This window comes from Dendrobates tinctorius, unplaced genomic scaffold, assembly GCF_039654945.1.
Source record: "Dendrobates tinctorius isolate UK_male_01 unplaced genomic scaffold, ASM3965494v1 ptg000005l, whole genome shotgun sequence".
Taxonomy (NCBI): domain Eukaryota; kingdom Metazoa; phylum Chordata; class Amphibia; order Anura; family Dendrobatidae; genus Dendrobates; species Dendrobates tinctorius.
The window spans coordinates 5,765,047-5,786,175 of record NW_027361673.1 but is presented as its reverse complement, the minus strand read 5'-3'; the positions used below and the strand labels follow the sequence as shown (position 1 = coordinate 5,786,175).

Sequence of the window (21,129 nt, the reverse complement as noted above, 5' to 3'; positions counted from 1 at the left end):
TCCTCAAGGGGGGGTACTGTTGTGAGCTCATTTTCGGGTTTGCCTCTGGCTTCTGGTGAGGGTTATGGAGCTGGCTGTGCTGACAGAGGAGTAGTGAGTTCTCTATCTGGACTCCATCTGTTGGTGAAGGGAGGTAATGAAGCTGATCTAAATGGCAGAGACCGGCCACCTGAGGAAGAGGACTGCGATTGGACATCAGGAGTTTCTGATTGGATTTAAGGCAGCCGACGCCCTAGTTTCTTGCTGGTGATTTTTCTTGACTGTGGCTCCTGGTTTACAGTTTGGTTCCTGCCTTCCTAAAGCTAAGTTTTCTCTGCTATTGTTCATATGAGTTTTTGTCTGGTTTACTTAGTTTTTGTGTTCAGCCAGCCCTGGCTGGGACTGGGCTGAATCCCCATTTTGTCTCTGATCAGTTGATCTCATTTGCTCTGTCTTCAGAATATACCTGAGTGCTGATATAGTGATTTGAAGTCTAGCGACTTCAGGGCCTTTTTCTATCAGACGTGTTGGACATTCTTTTTGGCAGGGTTTTTTGCGTGATTGCAGACAGCAGCTTTTCTTTCCTGTCCTTTCTAGTTAGCGAGGGCCCCATCATTTGCTCAGCCTATCTTTCTACCTACGTCTGTGTTTTCATCTTGTTTCACCGACAATACATGTTGGGGGCTGTCTATTGCTTTGGGGTCTGCTCTGGGGCAGTTTAGATTTTCCCTTTCTTTCTTTAGGCTTATTTAGTTCTCCGACCATGACGAGGCGTCTAGGACCACTGTAGGCACGCTCCACGGCTAGTGCTAGTTGTTGTGGATAGGATCAGGGGTCTGCAATCCGCTAGTTACCAACCCCTCCGGTTTTCTGGGCTTAGCTTGCTTTTTGTTTTTTCCTCCTCGGTGACTCATTCATAACAGGGATCATTGGTATGGAAGTCAGGACAAATCCACTCAGTGTTCTGGTTCTGACCCCAGGCCTCTCTTAAAGGGATCCCTGGTATGGAAGTTACGACCGTTCCACTCAGTGCTCTGGTTCTGACCCTAGGCTGACGGGATGATGTTGGATATTAGGGGTAGTAGTCCGGTGGCTCTGGCTGATGGGATGATGTGGGATATTAGGGGTAGTAGTCCGGTGGCTCTGGCTGATGGGACGATGTCGGATATTAGGGATTGTAGTCCAGTGGCTCTGGCTGATGGGATGATGTCGGATATTAGGGGTAGTAGTCCGGTGGCTCTGGCTGACGGAATGATGTGGGATATTATAGTGAATGAAGCCATGCGGAGTGGGCGGGACTCTATACTCAGCTTTATATATATATATATAGATATAATCATTATAATTTGTTATAACTAACCGTAGTTAGTTACTATTCCCGGGCAGTGCTGGGCTCTTCAGCTAGTACTAAATAAGGAAGGATCACATTCCTAAAATATTCCAAAGTTTTTTCATTAAAGTCTTCGATGCAAAAGTGACAAACTTCATTGATAAGCTACACTGCTATCAGTAATTGTCAGTAAAGGCAATTGTCAGCAAGGACAATACCAACTGCAAAGTTGCTGTTTACTAACCACTCAACTAACATCTGCTACAGATCTGTAAATTGTTTTATTCATTGATGTGCCATATGATGATATATTATTTGTTTATTTAAAATTTAAACCTACATTCTTTATTGAGTTTTGAGCCCAACATATTCTCTTTATTTACTTTTGTAGCTTCTTTTACATTTCTTTCACACAAATCTGTACACCTGTTTTTGCTGCTTCATCCTCAAATTACTTTGTGGGACTCTAGTGTATTTATTCTTATAATAAATAAAATCAATTCTTCACCTACTGTGGATTTGCTCATTCTGCCCCCAAACAATGCAGTGAGGCTCAGTTCACATTTATCATGTGCTCTGCGCTGAGTGCTTACAGCGGTTTCTGTGTAAATCTCTGAAATACATGATTCAGACGGAACCCCTGGCAGAAGATCCCCTAAGACTAGGAAAATGGAAGCACTGTGGACATTGTCTGGCCTATGATTCAGCTGCATACATCTTTTTAGGCATGCATAAAAACACAGTCCACCATAGTTTTGTGTACTTTTGAAAAGAAGGACTCCACTGAGGAGTGGCCAGAGTCCAGAGTAACTCTGCTGCCTAATTATAGTGATTGTATCCCTCAGGGTTTTATCTGTCACATCACTTGAGATTTAGGTGGAAACCCCAAAGTAAGTGCTCAGCATAGAGCGCAGGACAAATATGATCCCAAACGTTATATAAAATGTTCTCAATAAAAGTTTCAACTCAATCCACAAAAAAAGCTTCCACTCACATCTATCATCTGTTACTGGAAATATAGTGGGCTTCCACATTACTGGTAGCACAAAGGCTCTGGAAAAGTGAAATGGTTCCTCACCTTCCAAAAGAAATTCAGCAAATTTGGCATTCCCAAATCCAAATGCCCTCGTCCCTTGTGAGCCCCAGTGTGCATAAACCACCTTTAGCATCCACATGTTTGGCAGGATGCTAAAATGGGGTCACTTGAGGGTGGATTCTGCTGTCTAGCACTTAGGGGCTGTGTATATGGAGTATGCAAGCTATTCTAGGAAAATCTGTGCTCCAGAAGGCAAATAGCGCTTTGTCCCTCTCAAGTCTCACCATGTGGCTAATTAGTACTGTACATATGTGGTATTTCTACATTCATCAGAAATTATAGCACAAATTTTGTTGCCATTTTTACCAATTTTCCCATGTGAAAATGTAAAATCTAAGGCTAAAACAACATTTTTGTGGTAAAAATATAATTATTTTTTCTTCACTGATGAAGAAAACACCCAATGGTATAAAATTCTGTGACACACCTGTGGTGTCAATATGACGACTGCACCCCTAGATGAATTCATTGAGAGGTTTAGTTTGTAAAATGGGATCACTTATGAGGAGTTCTGCTTTTCTGGCACCTCAGAGCTCTCCCAGTGGGTCATGGCACTCTTAACTCATAATAATAATATGTGCATAATAATATGGTGCTCCTTCCCTTTTGAGCTGTGCACTGTTCCTCAAAAGTAGTTCCCGATTACATGCAGAGAATTGACACACTCAGGAGAAATTGCACAACAAACTGAGATGTCCATTTTTTCCTATGCAAATTGCCTCTTCAGACAGAAAGAGGACTTGAACTCTATAGCGCCACCTGTTGGTAGTAGCGACCCTACAAGTCACAATCAACCCTTTAACGAGTCTTGTAATATGACTTAGGATAAAAGCCAAATCAGAATCTCAATTTGCAGACACGGTGTTTTGTTCTATTGGCCCTCATTTTTTCCTATTAACACTTGTAAAAATAAAAAAATTGGGGCTAAAACAACATTTTAGTGGAAGAAATATAATTATTTTTTCTTCACCACCCAATAGTATAAATTTCTGAAAAAGAGAATGGATAGCACCTCCAAAAATCATACATTGATCTAATGATTCTAGGCAAAAATACATGTGCTTCTCCCTAAATTATAATGTCATCAAAAAGCTAATTTATTTCAGTTCTTCATTACAAAAGTGAAACTCAAATATTATATAGTGTCATTACAAACGGTGATCTGTTTCAAGTGTGATCTGTTTCAAGTGTGATCTGTTTCAAGTGTTTATTTCTGTTAATGTTGATGATTATGGCTTACAGCCAATGAAAACCCAAAAGTCATTATCTCAGTAAATTAGAATACGTTATAACACCAGCTTGAAAAACGATTTTAGCCTTCAGCTTGTCTGCATTGTTTTTTCTGGTGTCTCTCATCTTCCTGTTGACAGTACCGAATCTATGGGGTTAAGGTCAGGCAAGTTTTCTGGCCAATCAAGCACAGTGATACTGTTGTTTTTAAACCAAGTATTGGTACTTTTGACAGAGTGGACAGGTGCCAAGTCCTGTTGGAGAATTAAATTTCCATCTCCAAAAAGCTTGTTGACAAAGGGAAGCATGAAGTGCTCTAAAATTTCCTGGTAGATGGCTGTGGTGACTTTGGTCTTGATAATCGTGTAAAGTATAGCGTGGCACTACTACAGGGTGCACAAGTAGGTTACCCAGACCCAAGTGAATAATAAAGTAACTTGGCACTCAACTGAATGATCCTTTTTGAAAATAAGTTTTTATTGTGGCAGTCACAAAGGACGTTTCGGCCTACAGTTGGCCTTCGTCAGTCTGCCGACTGCTGCAGATGATGAAGTTAAAAGTGGAGAATCCCCCGACGAGGTTATCGCATTTTAACACAGAGCTATCTTCCTTGTGCTGGAGAGATTGTGGACACCAAGGGAACCTCTACCATATTTTCTGGGGTTGTTCAAAAATAAAAAACCTCTGGCTTCAAGTCACACTGCACATTAACCTCATTGCTAAGCACTTCACAATTACACCCGAAAGAGCACTTCTTTCATTAGACATGGAACAACTTGATGATTCGGTAAGACCCATTATCATACACATCCTCTTAGTGACCAAGACCATGTTAGCACAATGGTGGAAGAAAGCAGAGGTTCCCTAGTTTTCAGACATACTTGACAAGATAGGCCAACACAGCAATTTACAAAGCAGATTTGCGATTAACAACAATCACATTTACAAATACTCAAAAAAATGAAAGACCTGGAACAACAAATTTCACATCAAATAGACTTAACAAGAGGCACTATATTTTGAAGTTTAAACCTGGGCACTTTAGTACTGGGATGCTGTATCTCCTTCCAAGAATGTTACCCCATAATAAGGATTGTCGATTTTTTTTTCCTTTATGTTGTTATTCGATATATGTTACTCTATGCCTATTTGTGGGTTCTCTAGTCTTTAAATTTTTTTTCCGTACCTGTACAAGGTTGTTTATTCCCCACTCCCTTCCTACCTTCCTTTCCCTACCCTGTTTATTTCTAAAAAAAACAATAAAATTATTTGAAAACAGTTACAAAAAAAAAAAAAAAAAAAAGTGGAGAATTATATAAGATCCTATTACAAGGCAGTGATTTTGGAGGTTACTGCAATGACCAACTGCCTATAACACGTGTAGTGCTCTGGTGAATCCAGGAGAAATTGGAACAGGCAATGGAGCTTAAGTCTCTAGGGGCTTTATGCCTGTAAGAGTTTATGCCTGGTGGGTATGGGTTAATATCTGTTGATACTTGAACCAATTAATGTTAGAGAAAAATAAATTTCTTATAATCCTAAGAGGTTAATGCCTGAGGCGCTTTAACAGTCTTGTATCAGTAGATCAGGTTACATGAACACGTGCAGGTGTAGTGCCTGGGCGTATGGACCTGGATGCAGTATCCGCTCAGGCATTAACCTCTTAGGATTATAAGAAATTTATTTTTCTCCATTGCCTGTTCCAATTTCTCCCAGATTCACCAGAGCACTACACGTGTTATAGACAGTTGGTCATTGCAGTAACCTCCAAAATCACTGCCTTGTAATAGGATCTTATATAATTCTCCACTTTTAACTTCATCATTTGCAGCAGTCGGCAGACTGACGAATGCCAATTGTAGGCCGAAACGTCCTTTGTGACTGCCACAATAAAAACTTATTTTCAAAAAGGATCATTCAGTTGAGTGCCAAGTTACTTTATTATTCACTTTGGTCTTCATAAAACACAGTGGACTTAAACCAGCAGATGACATGGCTCCACAAACCATCACTGATGTAACAATTATAGTGGAGCACTCAGGAACCTCTTGGCTTGAGACAAATGAGTCAATTGAACAAGAGTACAATTAACAAGTCTGCATTACACAAGCAAACGCAGGTGAAGCACTTGAGCAACAGTTTGAGAAAACACAACAAACACAGGGAGAAGCAAAAGTAGTTTAGATGCAGTACTGCTGCATTCAGAGTCTCTTAAGAGAGTCACATATTGGGGAATGCTGATCAGAAGACACTGTTCACAATAGGTCTGGTAGTCTCTGAATAAGAGTCCCGAAGCAGTGCAGAGCTGCAAGTCTTAGGAAGTCCAGAACAGTCAAATAAACTACCACTGTATACAAACAAGATTAGCTGAAGCAGGCCAAGCGTATGTCTCCTAAGCAGGCAGGCTGACACAGATGCAGAGAAACACAGACACACAGCTAGTAGCACGAGCACTGCTAAGAGCTGGTAAGGTTTGCTGGAAGGGCTTAACCACATTCTCTGGAGAGGATCAATCTCTTGCAACACAGGACCAGGAAATAAAGCAGAATACACAAGCATGGACTGGAAGGCAAATTAGGGTTATAAATACAGAGAAGGCGGATCACATGAGCAGGAGTGAGGCAGCAGATGCCATCTTGAAAAAGGGCTATAAAGCACAAAAGATGAACAGGGGATGCAGAGTCCTGACAACTGATTGTGGAACTTCACACTAGACCTCAAGCAGCTTGGATTGTGGCCTCTCCACTCTTCCTCCAGACTCTGGGACCTTGATAGCCAAATAAAATACAAAATTTACTTTAATCTGAAAACAACACCTTGGACCACTGATCAACAGTCCAGTTCTTTTTCTCCTTGGCCCAGGTAAGATGCTTCTGACATAGTCTATTGGTCCTGAGTGGCTTGATAAAAGGAATGCGACACTTACAGTCATATGTTAAAGTTTGGGCACCCCTATTAATGTTAACCTTTTTTCTTTATAACAATTTTGGTTTTTGCAACAGCTATTTCAGTTTCATATATCTAATAACTGATGGACTCAGTTATATTTCTGGATTAAAATGAGGTTTATTGTACTAACAGAAAAAGTGCAATCTGCATTTAAACAAAATTTGACCTGTGCAAATGTATGGGCACCCTTATCATTTTCTTGATTTGAACACTCATAACTACTTTTTACTGACTTCCTGAAGCACTAAATTGGTTTTGTAACCTCATTGAGCTTTGAACTTCATAGCCAGGTGTATCAAATCATGAGAAAAGGTATTTAAGGTGGCCACTTGCAAGTAGTTCTCCTACTTGATTCTCCTATGAAGAGTGGCATCATGGGCTCCTCAAAACAACTCTCAAATGATCTGAAAACAAAGATTATTCAACATAGCTTTTCAGGGGAAGGATACAAAAAGTTGTCTCAGAGATTTAACCTGTCAGTTTCCACTGTGAGGAACATAGTAAGGAAATGGAAGAACACAGGTACAGTTCTTGTTAAGCCCAGAAGTGGCAGGCCAAGAAAAATATCAGAAAGGCAGAGAAGAAGAATTTTTGAGAACAGTCAAGGACAATGCACAGACCACCTCCAAAGACCTGCAGCATCATCTTGCTGCAGATGGTGTCACTGTGCATCGGTCAACAATACAGCGCACTTTGCACAAGGAGAAGCTGTATGGGAGAGTGATGCGAAAGAAGCCATTTCTGCAAGCACGCCACAAACAGTCGCCTGAGGTATGCAAAAGCACATTTGGACAAGCCAGTTACATTTTGGAAGAAGGTCCTGTGGACTGATGAAACGAAGATTGAGTTGTTTGGTCATACAAAAAGGCGTTATGCATGGAGGCTAAAAAACACAGCATTCCAAGAAAAACACTTGCTACCCACAGTAAAATTTGGTGGAGGTTCCATCATGCTTTGGGGCTGTGTGGCCAATGCTGGCACCGGGAATCTTGTTAAAGTTGAGGGTTGCATGGATTCAACTCAGTATCAGCAGATTCTTGACAATAATGTGCAAGAATCAGTGACGAAGTTGAAGTTACGCAGGGGATGGATATTTCAGCAAGACAATGATCCAAAACACCGCTCCAAATCTACTCAGGCATTCATGCAGAGGAACAATTACAATGTTCTGGAATGGCCATCCCAGTCCCCAGACCTGAATATCATTGAACATCTGTGGGATGATTTGAAGCGGGCTGTCCATGCTCGGCGACCATGAAACTTAACTGAACTGGAATTGTTTTGTAAACAGGAATGGTCACAAATACCTTCAACCAGGATCCAGGAACTCATTAATAACTACAGGAAGCGACTAGAGGCTGTTATTTTTGCAAAAGAAGGATCTACGAAATATTAATGTCACTTTTATGTTGAGGTGCCCTTACTTTTGCACCGGTCAAATTTTGTTAAAATGCAGATTGCACATTTTCTGTTAGTACAATAAACCTCATTTGAATCCAGAAATATAACTGAGTCCATCAGCTATTAGATATATGAAACTGAAATAGCTGTTGCAAAAACCAAAATTGTTATAAAGAAAAAAGGTTAACATTAATAGGGGGTGCCCAAACTTTAACATATGACTGTATAGCCCATGTCCTGGATATGTCTGTATGTGGTGGCTCTTGAAGCAATGACTTCAGCAGCAGTCCAGTCCTTATGACTTTCCCCCAAATATTTGAATGGCCTTTTCTTAACAATCCTTTCAAGGCTGTGGTTAGCCCGTTAGCTTGTGCACCTTTTTCTACCACACTTTTTCCTTCCACTCAACTTTCCATTAATATGCTTGGACACAGCACTCTGTGAACAGCCAGCTTCTTCAGCAATGACCTTTCGTAGCTTACCATCCTTGTGGAATGTGTCAATGACTGCCTTCTAGACATCTGTCAAGTCAGCAGTGTTCCCCATGATTGTGGATCCTACTAAAATAGACAAAGGGCCCTTTTTAATTGTTTAGGAAGCCTTTGAAGGTGTTTTTGTTAATTATTCTAATTTACTGAGATAATGACTTTTGGGTTTTCATTGGCTGAAGCCATAATCATCAACATAAACAGAAATAAACACTTGAAATAGATCACTCTGTTTGTATTAACTATATAATATATGATTTTCACTTTTTGTATTGAAGAACTGAAATAAATTAACTTTTTGATGATATTTTAATTTAGTGAGAAGCACTTGTATATATAACTGAACATCAGGTTCTTAGTTTAACATTCTGATCAGACTGTATGAAGCCCACCGCCATTTCTTGGCAAACCTCTTAGTGGGTCCCTATGACCTTAATGGAGTCATGTGCCGACCACTGTCACAGCAACAATGCAACAGCAGGGTGGACGGCCTAGTGCCTCACAGCACCCAGTATAAATTCCTGTGACATACCTGTGGTGTCCATATGATCCCCACACCACTAGAGGAATTCACTGAGAGGTGTAGTTTGCAAATTGACATCAGTTATGGGGGTTTCTGCTGTTCTGGCACCTCAGGGACTCTGTTAATGTGACATGGTACCTTCAAACCATTCTGGTAAAATCTGAACTCAAATGTAGCGCTTCTTCCTTTCTGAGCTTTACAGTGTGCCTCAAAAGTAGTTTTCAACCACACATGGGGTATTGGCATACTCAGGAGAAATTGCACAACACATTTTGGGGTCCATTTTCTTCTGTTACCCTTGAGAAAATAAAAAATTGGGGGCTAAAATCAAAATTTTCTTGGAAAAATGTGCCTTAGCTGTATGTTATAAACTTCTGTTAAGCACCTGGGGGTCCAAGATGATCACCACACATCTAGATAAGTTCCTTGGGGGTCTAGTTTCCAAAATGGTGTCAATTTTGTGGGGTTTCCACTGTTTAGACACATCAGGGGCCCTCCAAACATGACATGGCATCTGCTCTCGATTCCAGACAATTTTGTATTCAAAAAGTCAAACTTTGCTCCTTCCCTTCTGGGCCCTGCCATGCTCCCAGTGATCTTCCTCCACACATGTGATTTCAGTGTACTCAGTAGCAATTGCACAACGATTTCCATTTTCTCTTGCTACCATTGTTAACATAAAAAATTTGGGGCTAAAAGATGATATTTGTGGAAAAAATGTGACTTTTAATTTTCACAGCTGTATGTTATAAAATTCTGTGACGCACCTAGGGGTTCAAGGTGCTCACCACAGATCTACATAAGTTCCTTGATGGGCTTAGTTTCCAATATGGTGTCATCCGCTCTTGAATCCAGCCAATTACTGTGTGAAATGTGAAACGGTGCTCCTTTGTTTCCGTGCCCTACCATGCACCCAAACAGTGGTCTTCCCCCACATATGGGGTATCGATGAACTCTCACCAGTAAAACAAATACTGGGGTTCATTTTCTCCTGACACCCTTGTTAAAATAAAAAATTGGGTCTTAAGTAAATTTTTTTGTGTAAAAAAGGTCATTTTTTGCTTCCACATTGCTTCAGTTACTGTGAAGCATCTGAAGGGTTAATAAACTTCTTCAATGTGGTATTGAACACTTTGAGGGGTGTAGTTTTTAGAATATTGTTACTTTTGGGTATTTTCCGTCATATAGACCTCTCAAAGTCACTTTTAAAAATGGGATGGTGATGTGGTCCCTAAAAAAAATGGTTTTGCAAATTTTGTTGGAAAAATGAGAAAACGCTGATCAACTTTTAACCCTTATAACTTCTAACAAAAAAAAATTATGTTTCAAAAATTGTGCATGTAGACATGTGGGAAATATTATTTGTTAACTCTCTGATTTAAGGGCATAAAAATTAAAAGTTTGAAAATTGTGACATTTTCAAAATTTTTGACAAATTTATAATTCTTTCACAAGTTAACGCAAGTCATATTGAAGTAATTTTACCACTATTATGAAGTACAATATGTGATGAAAAGGCAATCTCAAAATCAGTGGGATCCATTGAAGCACTCCAGAGTTATTACCATATAAACAGACATGGGTCAAATTTCAAAATTCAGTCCTGGTCATTAACCTACAAAGTAGCTAATTCCATAAGGGGTTAAAGATGACCATAAGACCGTCTTCCATGTTCCCACAATAAATGGGCAATCTTACCTAAAAAAAAATAAGAAATCCTTAAAGAATAACTGTCATTTTACTTTTATTTCATAGATCAATGATACAAGTGAAGATAAGAAACTTTATAAGATACCTTATCAATAAATCCGCTTATTTCTCCTCCTCATTCATTCTCAAAATTCTCTGTTCATTGATATCTAAGCAGTAAGGTTTCTCCTTGTGAATAGTGACATGCCAGGTCTGGCACACCAGTATGAGAAGACTTAAGCACCTTGCTTGCTCCTCTGGGAAATTAAACATGCTAAAAGCAATAGTCAGCGAAGACAGATTTTTGCTTTATTGAGATAGGAGATGGCAGTTACTGTACTACTGGTAAGATTCTTTTTTCTTTTTAAATTCTTTTTATTCGATTATCAAAGTTGAGCTACAGCATGGGTAACATTGTTTTGCATTTTGACCTGTTATAATTCCAAATGCATGTAGATAGTGTTAAAGGGAATCTGTCACCACATTTTACCAATCTAAGCTATTAATATGGGCATACAGGTTAAAGAATGCTGGAAACAAATGTATTTACTTGTCTCACCATAGAAATGCCTCCTTCATGTAAAATAAGCTCTGGGGAGCAGTTATCTCCAAGCACCATCTGCCTCAGAGCCTGGAAGAGGTCATTTATATAAAATGATAAAAGAGGATTTTTCAGCAACAACATGCAGTGGGTAAAAAAGTATTTAGTCAGCCACCAATTGTGCACGTTCTCCTACTTAAAAAGATGAGAGGGGTCTGTTATTGACATCATAAGTAGACCACAACTATGAGAGTCAAAATGAGAAAACAAATCTTGAAAATCACATTGTCTGATTTGGCAAGATTTAGTTTGCAAATTATGGTGGACAATAAGTATTTGGTCACCTAAAAACATGCAAGATTTCTGGCTCTCACAGACCTGTAACTTCTTCTTTAAGAGGCTCCTGTGTCCTCCACTCATTACCTTTAGTAATGGCACCTGTTTGAACTTGTTATCAATATAAAAGACACCTGTCCACAACCTCAAACAGTCACACTCCAAACTCCACAATGTGAAGACTAAAGAGCTGTCGAAGGACACCAGTATCAAAATTGTAGCCCTGCACCAGGCTCGTAAGACTGAATCTGCAATAGGCAAGCAGCTTGGTGTGATGAAATCAACTGTGGGTGCAATAATAAAAAAATAGAAGACATTCAAGACCACTGATAATCTCCCCTCAATCTTGGGCTCCATGCAAGATCTCACCCCGTGGGGTCAAAATGATCATAAGAATGGTGAGCAAAAATCTCAGAACCACAAGGCTACCATCAGTAACACACTACGCCACCAGGGACTCAGATCCTGCAGTGCCAGACGCGTCCCCCTGCTTAAGCCAGTACATGTCCGGGCACGTCTGAAGTTTGCTAGAGAGCATTTGGATTATCCAGAAGAGTAGTGGGAGAATGTCATATTTCTGATGAAACCAAAGTAGAACGTTTGGTAGAAACAAAACTTGTCATGTTTGGAGGAGACAGAATGCTGAATTGCGTCCAAAGAACACCATACCTACTGTGAAGCATGGGGGTGGCAACATCATGCTTTGGGGCTGTTTCTCTGCAAATGGACCAAGACGGCTGATCCGTGTACATGAAAGAATGAATGTGGCTATGTATCGTGAGATTTTGAGTGCAAACCTCCTTCCATGATCAAGGGCATTGAAGATAAAGATGGTCATGCATACAGTTGTGGCCAAAAGTATTGACACCCCTGCAATTCTGTCAGATAATACTCAGTTTCTTCCTGAAAATGATTGCAAACACAAATTCTTTGGTATTATTATCTTCATTTAATTTGTCTTAAATGAAAAAACACAAAAAGAATTGTCCTAAAGCCAAATTGGATATAATTCCACACCAAACATAAAAAAAAGGGTGGACAAAAGTATTGGCACTGCTCAAAAAATCATGTGATGCTTCTCTAATTTGTGTAATTAACAGCACCTGTAACTTACCTGTGGCACCTAACAGGTGTTGGCAATAACTAAATCACACTTGCAGCCAGTTGACATGGATTAAAGTTGACTCAACCTCTGTCCTATGTCCTTGTGTGTACCACATTGAGCATGGAGAAAAGAAAGAAGACCAAAGAACTGTCTGAGGACTTGAGAAACCAAATTGTGAAGAAGCATGAGCAATCTCAAGGCTATAAGTCCATCTCCAAAGACCTGAATGTTCCTGTGTCTACCATGCGCAGTGTCATCAAGAAGATTAAAGCCCATGGCACTGTGGCTAACCTCCCTAGATGTGGACGGAAAAGCAAAATTGACAAGAAATTTCAACGCAAGATTGTGCAGATGTTGGATAAAGAACCTCGACTAACATCCAAACAAGTTCAAGCTGCCCTGCAGTCCGAGGGTACAACAGTGTCAGCCCGTACTATCCATCGGCGTCTGAATGAAAAGGGACTGTATGGTAGGAGACCCAGGAAGACACCACTTCTTACCCCGAGACATAAAAAAGCCAGGCTGGAGTTTGCCAAAACTTACCTGAAAAAGCCTAAAACGTTTTGGAAGAATGTTCTCTGGTCAGATGAGACAAAAGTAGAGCTTTTTGGGCAAAGGCGTCAACATCAAGATAGAGGTTACAGGAGAAAGAAAGTCATTCAAAGAAAAGAACACGGTCCCTACAGTCAAACATGGCAAAGGTTCCCTGATGTTTTGGGGTTGCTTTGCTGCCTCTGGCACTGGACTGTTTGACCGTGTGCATGGCATTATGAAGTCAGAAGACTACCAACAAATTTTGCAGCATAATGTAGGGCCCAGTGTGAGAAAGCTGGGTCTCCCTCAGAGGTCATGGGTCTTCCAGCAGGACAATGACCCAAAACACACTACAAAAAGCACTAGAAAATGGTTTGAGAGAAAGCACTGGAGACTTCTAAGGTGGCCAGCAATGAGTCCAGACCTGAATCCAATAGAACACCTGTGGAGAGATCTAAAAATGGCAGTTTGGAGAAGGCACCCTTCAAATATCAGGGACCTAGAGCAGTTTGCCAAAGAAGAATGGTCTAAAATTCCAGCAGAGCATTGTAAGTAACTCATTGATGGTTACCAGAAGCGGTTGGTCGCAGTTATTTTGGCTAAAGGTTGTGCAACCAAGTATTAGGCTGAGGGTGCCAATACTTTTGTCTGGCCCATTTTTGGAGTTTTGTGTGAAATGATCAATGTTTTGCTTTTCTGCTTCATTCTCTTTTGTGTTTTTTCTTTTAAGACACATTAAATGAATATAATAATACCAAAGAATTTGTGTTTACAATAATTTTCAGGAAGAAACTGAGTATTATCTGACAGAATTGCAGGGGTGACAATACTTTTGGCCACAACTGTACACCCCTGAAAGGCAACAACTGGGAGGTCTCATTCAAATATTTTTAAATTGTAGTTGCTGTATTCCTACACTCCTAAAGGCTTACACAAAGTACAAAGTCAGTAAAAAATTATAAGCAGGGTAATACAGTAATCCTCTTCAGATGCCCGCTTCAGATGTCTCCATTTTGAGGAAAATGTCCCTAGTTACAGTCGTCAGCTCTTGCAGACTTCAAGGCAAGTGTTTCGTCTTTACTGCCACAAACTTTTCAATGGATCCCCTTCTCTGCTGACGGTTGTAAGCAACTACCACTCCTTGGGATGCCAACTCTCAGCACCATAAGGCTAGCGGGCCCAATAACATTTGTCCAGACCTTGTCCTGACTCACCTCCTTCCGGCCAGCCTAGGTCCCGCAGTCCACTCAATAGTTCCTGAATCCTGTAACACTACAAAATTTTTCAAACTTTTTTCTCAGTTTTAAAGATCACATAAATGTACCCAGACCACAAAATACTGTATGGCTGAGAAATGTAACTCTGCAAAAAATGTTAGCAGTTTTTTCAGTTTTATTGATCACAGGAAATGTACCCCAGACCACGGAATAGTATATGGATGAGAATTGTACTCCAGACAATTTTTTTAACACATTTTGTAGTGTTAGATAATATCACAGAAATTTATCCCAGACCACAGAGTAGTGTGTGGGTGAGAAATGTAATCCAGCTAATTTTATTATGCTTTTATTGAGTGTTAGATATCTGTATGGCTGACAAATTGAAGACTGCAAAATGTTTGACTGTTTTTATTTTAATTTTATAGATCACAGGAAATATCCCCCAGACCATGGAATAGTGTATGGATAAGAACTGTAATCCAGCCAATATTTTTAACGCTTTTTGTATTGTTAGATAATTTAAGAGAAATTTACCCCATCAGATTTAAAAAATTTTAAACCACCGTAATTTTGCACAAAGCACGTTAAACTGTATGGATGACATTAGTCAATTTTTGGAACCAAAAAATTTGATCAACTGTAGAAGGCTAAGCGGTTTTTAAAAAATTTAAACCACCATAATTTTACACAGAGCATGTTAAATTGTATGGATGACTAATTGAATCTAGAAAAAAAAAAATTTTTTTGGGGGGGAATTGTATATTCCACCATAATGTAACACTAGCGATGCTAAACTCTATGAATGACTAATTATTTTTTGGTGTTTTATATACCACCAAAATGTAACACTGACCATGATAAACTGTATGGATGACTAATTGAATCCAGAAAAAAGTTTTGAATTTTTTTGGAGTTTTATATACCACCGTAATGTATCACTAAGCAGTGCTTGAAATTCTGTGAACGACTAATTGAATCCAGAAACAAAATTTGAATGAGTTTTTGGAGTCTTATATGCCATCATAAATGCCATCATAAATTCATAATATAATACTAACCACGTTAAACTGTACAGATGACTAATTGAATCCAGAAAAATGTTTTGAATGTTTCTTTTGGCGCTTTATATACCACTGTAATGTCACAAGAACCATGTTAAACTGAATGGATGATTAATTGAATTCAGAAAATATTATGAACTTTTTTTGAGTTTTATATACCAAATAATATAACAATAAGCATATTAAACTGTATAGATGACAATGTAGTCAATTTTTTCATCCCCTCAAAAAATGACTGTGGTCTCATGCAGCAGCAATGTACTGCAAAGCCCTAAGCCCTGCTTAGAGGCTGTATTCTGCCACTATCCCTGCTCCTGCAACTGTCCCAAGGCTAAATGCAGAATGTACCTGATACAAACAGCAAAGCACAGGATTAGCCCTTAGAAGGACTGTTAGTATGATGGATTAGCATCAGCACCAGAATCAATGCTAGAGGAACCTGATTAATTAAACTGTGCACACACAGGTATGGACAACTGTTCTCGCTCGCCAATCAGAACTGTCCCTGAGCTGAGCAGTGGCATAAGTGAGTCAAGCGTGGTGACACCAGTCTTTTTATAATCTCTATGGCTACAGCATTTCAGTGACTAGAAGGCAATCCCCACATGCTTATTGGCTGTATAACATGTGCCAAACATGCGGGGCAGGAATTCAAGCTTCAGAACCAAACACCAGCCAATGCTCATTGAGTGCCGAGCATATCCAAGGACCCAAATACTCTAGTGATATCTGAGTATCACTGAGCACATTCGCTCATCATTAAGAATTTAAATTGTTTACAATACAAATTAAGTACATTATCACAAACATGCTAGCAAAACCCTCCATTGCACTTCAACTGCTGAGTGGCTATATGCAGCATAAACATATTCCAAGAGAATATCACAAAAATTATGTTTTTTCAAAGCTGGTCATATTGCTCTACTCATCTTGAAATATTTCAAGCAATGTCGAGAGGTAAAGAAGGACATATGTTTTGAAATGTTAAAAACATAGTTGCTTCTTTGTGGAGCAACATATCTGAATATCATTATCTGTTTGAATGTTTGGCCATTATCACCCTATTGTAGATTCATCCTTTTTTAATACATTTACTAACTAATAATATTTGGAATTACATCTTATCTTCTTTTGGAGCACCGATAGACTTTTTACGCCCAGGCAGTCCTCACTTTACTCTGCATTGATGTTCAAAAATGTCAGTGTGGACTAAACAGCTTTCAGGAGATTGTGCAATTTCAGGAGCTGTCAGACAAAACCAGAATCTTTGTATAGAAGACAGAGAGAGTTTATTACTCTTCCTGCCTTCCGGTGAACATAACAGTGAACAAACAACATGTAAACATATTAGGAACCACTATCAGTGCTTAGTCTCTTCTATCCAGCTATCATATGATTGCTAGATGTAGGAAGGGAGCAGGAGCTTCCAGGTCCTAGGAGACTCAGTCATCTTTCATTATGCAGCCAGGAGGCTGAATTTCCACTTTATCTTGGTTCCAGTTACAGGTGAAATTAGCAATAAATTAATACATTATTATGCCCCCATGGTCTTATAAGACTTTATGTAGCAGTACAGTTCGTAAATCGAAAAAATAACCTAAATTAGTAAAAAAAGAAGAAATAAATGAATAAAGCACACCTTAAAAACCTGCAATGCTGTAAGTTCAAATCACTGTTTCTAGCACTGTCACTCTAAAAATAATGCATCTAATATATTTTAAAAAAATATGGAAAGGAGAACACAATAACTTAATTTTTTTTCAGTGGTCCAAAAAAATAAAACACAAAATATGTGAAATATAGACACGTAGTTCCTATTTTTATTTACTTTTTTCCCCAATATCAGCCCAAAACAAAGGAATACGGTGATGAGATAAAAATTAAGCACCAAATAAGAAAAAAAATGAGGCAAAATAATTTGAATATACACACGAGAAAATTTTTTAGAGCAGTCAAAAGTGTATGTGCAAAAAAACCTTGAAAACGTCCCAGATCAAGAATGGGGAAAAATGTCCCGATCCTAAACTGGTTAAAATAACCATTGATGTACACATTTAATTTGTCCAAGGTAGTAATTAATAAAAGGTACAAATATACAACTGAGATCTTATACCTATAGCTTTTTAATGAAGCCCAAAGTGTTTATGTACTATAGGTCTAATAACAATAGTAATAATACAATATGTTAAAGTTATTATGCTATGATCTTATTAACTTCTGTTGGGTAAGGATGAAAGAATTTGTTGAAACTTGACTTAAATTTGATTTACATCAAGTGTATTCAATATGCATCAAAATGTCAGTAAAATACATTTATTATGTTGTCAGGTCTCTCCAGATCCCAGAGCATAATAAATTATGGGGTCAAAAATTGAAAAAAAACAAACATTATATCCCCAACCCATCACCTGTCCTGGCATCCCAGCTTCACATTCTGTCTTTTACTGGTATGAGCCCACCCACTGGCTTTGGTCTTCTCTTTGCTTTTTGTCACCTTTAGCACTGACTAGTTCTCACATGACGACATGATGTCATGACATGCTGAGGCACTGCACATCATGGCGTTCTGTGGGGGGCCTCATAGGCCGAGGTCTAGTTCTAATGAGATGACATGACATTACCTTAGACCTAGTCAACGCCCAAGGTACTGACGAGTGAGGACGAAAGAGAAGACGGGAGCTGGAGGGAGCGAATCAGTGGAGAAATAGACAGGAAGCTGGGACACCAAGACAAGTGAGGGGCATAGTGAGTATATTATTTTTTATTTTTAAAAAAGTTAAATAAAGTTGTGAATTACTTCCATTTTGTTTGATTTATGTAAATTGGATTGCAAAAAATGAGACTCAAAATTTCTGTGAAATTCTAAGCACATTCAATTTGCTGGAAATTGATCTGCTCATCTTTACTTTTGGGTAAATTACACTGATTACAAAAAATTATAAATATTGCATTGAAATTTTAAATAAAATGGTGCAAAATCTGTACATCTATTTAGATCTAAGAACTTGATTCATCTTTACTGCCCATATAATGAACATATTGATTGTGAGACAGTGAACGGCATTGTTGTAAAGGGCCGGTATATGTCGCAGGGGAGAAAGTCCTCTCTGCTGTAAGCATGAAATGTTCCTCTGGGACCTGTAGTTCTACGAGCCTTGCTTTTGTTTGCAAAGGGGGCTTACAGGGTTAGCTGGAGAGGTGGGTGGGACTGGCTAACCACACACACCTCCTGAAGGTGGCTTAAGCTACATAATGTGACCATGGTTTGGGTCACATGGGCAAGGTTGTAAAGTCCTGCCAGAGGTCAGGCCTGTGTGTTGGAAGGTCCTATCAGTGGATGGACTTCCTGAATAGCACACAGAGAGGCCAGTTACCTGGAAGGTCTGTGTGTTGGAAGGTCCTATAACTTCCTGAATAGAACAGGGGAGACCATGTGTGTGCAGAGTCTGTGATGGCACTTCATTAGGAAATCTACTGACCTTCTGAGGGTCTGGAACTGTCGAGTCGCAAGTATGGTGATCCCAGTAAGGCAGCTTCCCTGTGAGAGAGACTGACAGCATGTGGAGCAGGAGCTTCTGTAAGGTAACTCCAGACAAGGGGGTTATAGTAAGGGCAGACGAGTATCTGCCATTGGAACAGACTGTTGGTGCTTGTTATGTTCCGTGGAAGTTAATGAATTATGTGGTCACCCTCTGTAAGTAGACGAAGCGAGGTCCAGCATGTTTAGAGACTGCAAGAGACATTGACACTGTATGTGGTTGCCCACGGTAACTGGACAAGGAGAAGTCTGGCATGTTTAGTGATTACGAGTTAAAGTCATGAATTGTGAAGTGCTATGGACTATATGTTAGGTCTGTGATATATAACATGATCTAAAGTGGTTTATGAGAGTATAATAAAACGCATGGACTGTATGAGTGGAAAAAACAATCCTGTGTGCCTTAATCACGTTGCCAAGAGAGTGTCCCCAACACATGTGTGGCGCCCTGTGACTTTACTGCCACAAAAGGGTTAAATATGTACTGTGTTGCATGTGTTTTGTAAGCAATGGGAGTTATGCTTTCTCTGCTAGAGTCCACAACACACACACACAATTTACCTCACTCCCTTACTTGTCTGAAGCTTAGAGCTTTGGAAACATACCCTAACTGGGAGGGGGAGGAGTTCAGAGTTGTTGTTTTTGATGCAGAAGAAGGAGAGAATGGAGAACGCTTCTGGAAGCCATGACATGCGCTTCCTCCAGGAGCAAAGCTAAGAAGAGTCAGGGAGTCAGCCCCTATGTCATCCATGTTTCAGAGCAGGGTGGTAAGCTGAGAGACTGTGTGGGTTTATACAACCAACAGCAGAGTGTTTTCCCCGGGAAGACTGCAGCAAACTAGGATCAGTGAAGGATTGTGCAAGAAGGAACTTGAGCTTCACACAGGATCCAAGCTGCAAGTTGCCAGAGGAGGAATACACAGTGAGTAGTGGCTATACTGGAAGATCTAGACTTCGGGAAGCCTTGGTCCCAGAAGGGATTAGAATAGGAGGAAGCTTACACCGAGTCACAGCAGAGTGAAGGATAACTCCCATTCTGCAGAGTAGACTGTAACCTGGTGAGAGTTGTAATATCTCCTCTGAGCTGCACCTGAACTACAGTAAATGATAAAGTGACTTTCCTTGTCTCCTGACTTATTACTCCATGCCTTCTACTTCCATCACAATCTCTGGGGATCAGCCCTGGTTGGAGAAGGTTAAACATCTGCACTGCCATCACCATCAACTCCCCCAGGGATCATCTGCAGTGCCGGCTATACTACAGTCGAACACTCCAACTGTCCTCACAAATCACTATATAAACTTTATCCCTAATCAATACTCCCCTTTTACATGACCGGGTCACTGCCACTGTGACACATCCCTTTAAGATGACCGGTCCAGGACTGAGTCCCACGGCCTCTGTCACATGCAGTAAGCGCTATCTTACAAAATATTGAACTTCCAAAATACAGCAATTTTTAAATGATTTATTTGATATAAGGAGTAGCAGCATTTTTTTAAATTATTTGAAAGAAACATCAGAATAGAAATGAAATGATCACGTTTAAATAAATTCTAAGTAACCAAAATAACACAAACCTGGGACTTAAATCTGGTGGTCCAAGACTTGTGACCTTTGGGAGATTAAGCATTAAATTCTTATCTCGTCGTCTATTAAGGTGGGATTCATTATCCTGCCTTGAGTATGGATTAGAAGATTTCATTGGTGATTTAAACGGAACATTCCCCGAGAATGGTTTCAGATTGATCCCGAGAGAGCTGTTTGGAGATTTTCTATATTTAGATGTTGTATTCCTTGTACGTATTGTGGATGGAGATGAAGGATCTTCATCCTCTGTGTCCTCATCTTCATCTTCAACAATGGATGATAGTCTTTTATTTATGCTTCCATTTCCCCTAAGCTCCGTCTGAAATAAACAAAATAATTTTGAATGTAGCACAAAAATAATTTTTTGCTCCACTGTTTGATAACTTCCTTTTCACCACAATTTTAACAATTTGGTATAATTTTGATTACATTTTTGTCAAATTAAAGAAAAAAAATACTTTTGCTATTCTTCTTTTAAACTATAATACTTTTAGCTTATTGTAGTTAGAGGGTTTCTAG

At 39.5% G+C, this 21,129-nt stretch overlaps 1 protein-coding gene across 1 annotated transcript in view; it reads right to left on the bottom strand.

The window, feature by feature from the left end:
• KCNH8 (potassium voltage-gated channel subfamily H member 8) overlaps positions 1–21,129 on the bottom strand; it is a 534,349-nt gene that overhangs the window by 65,100 nt on the left and 448,120 nt on the right. The window contains 1 exon segment of the mRNA XM_073568115.1: positions 20,601–20,918. Coding sequence (XP_073424216.1) covers positions 20,601–20,918 — 318 coding nt within the window.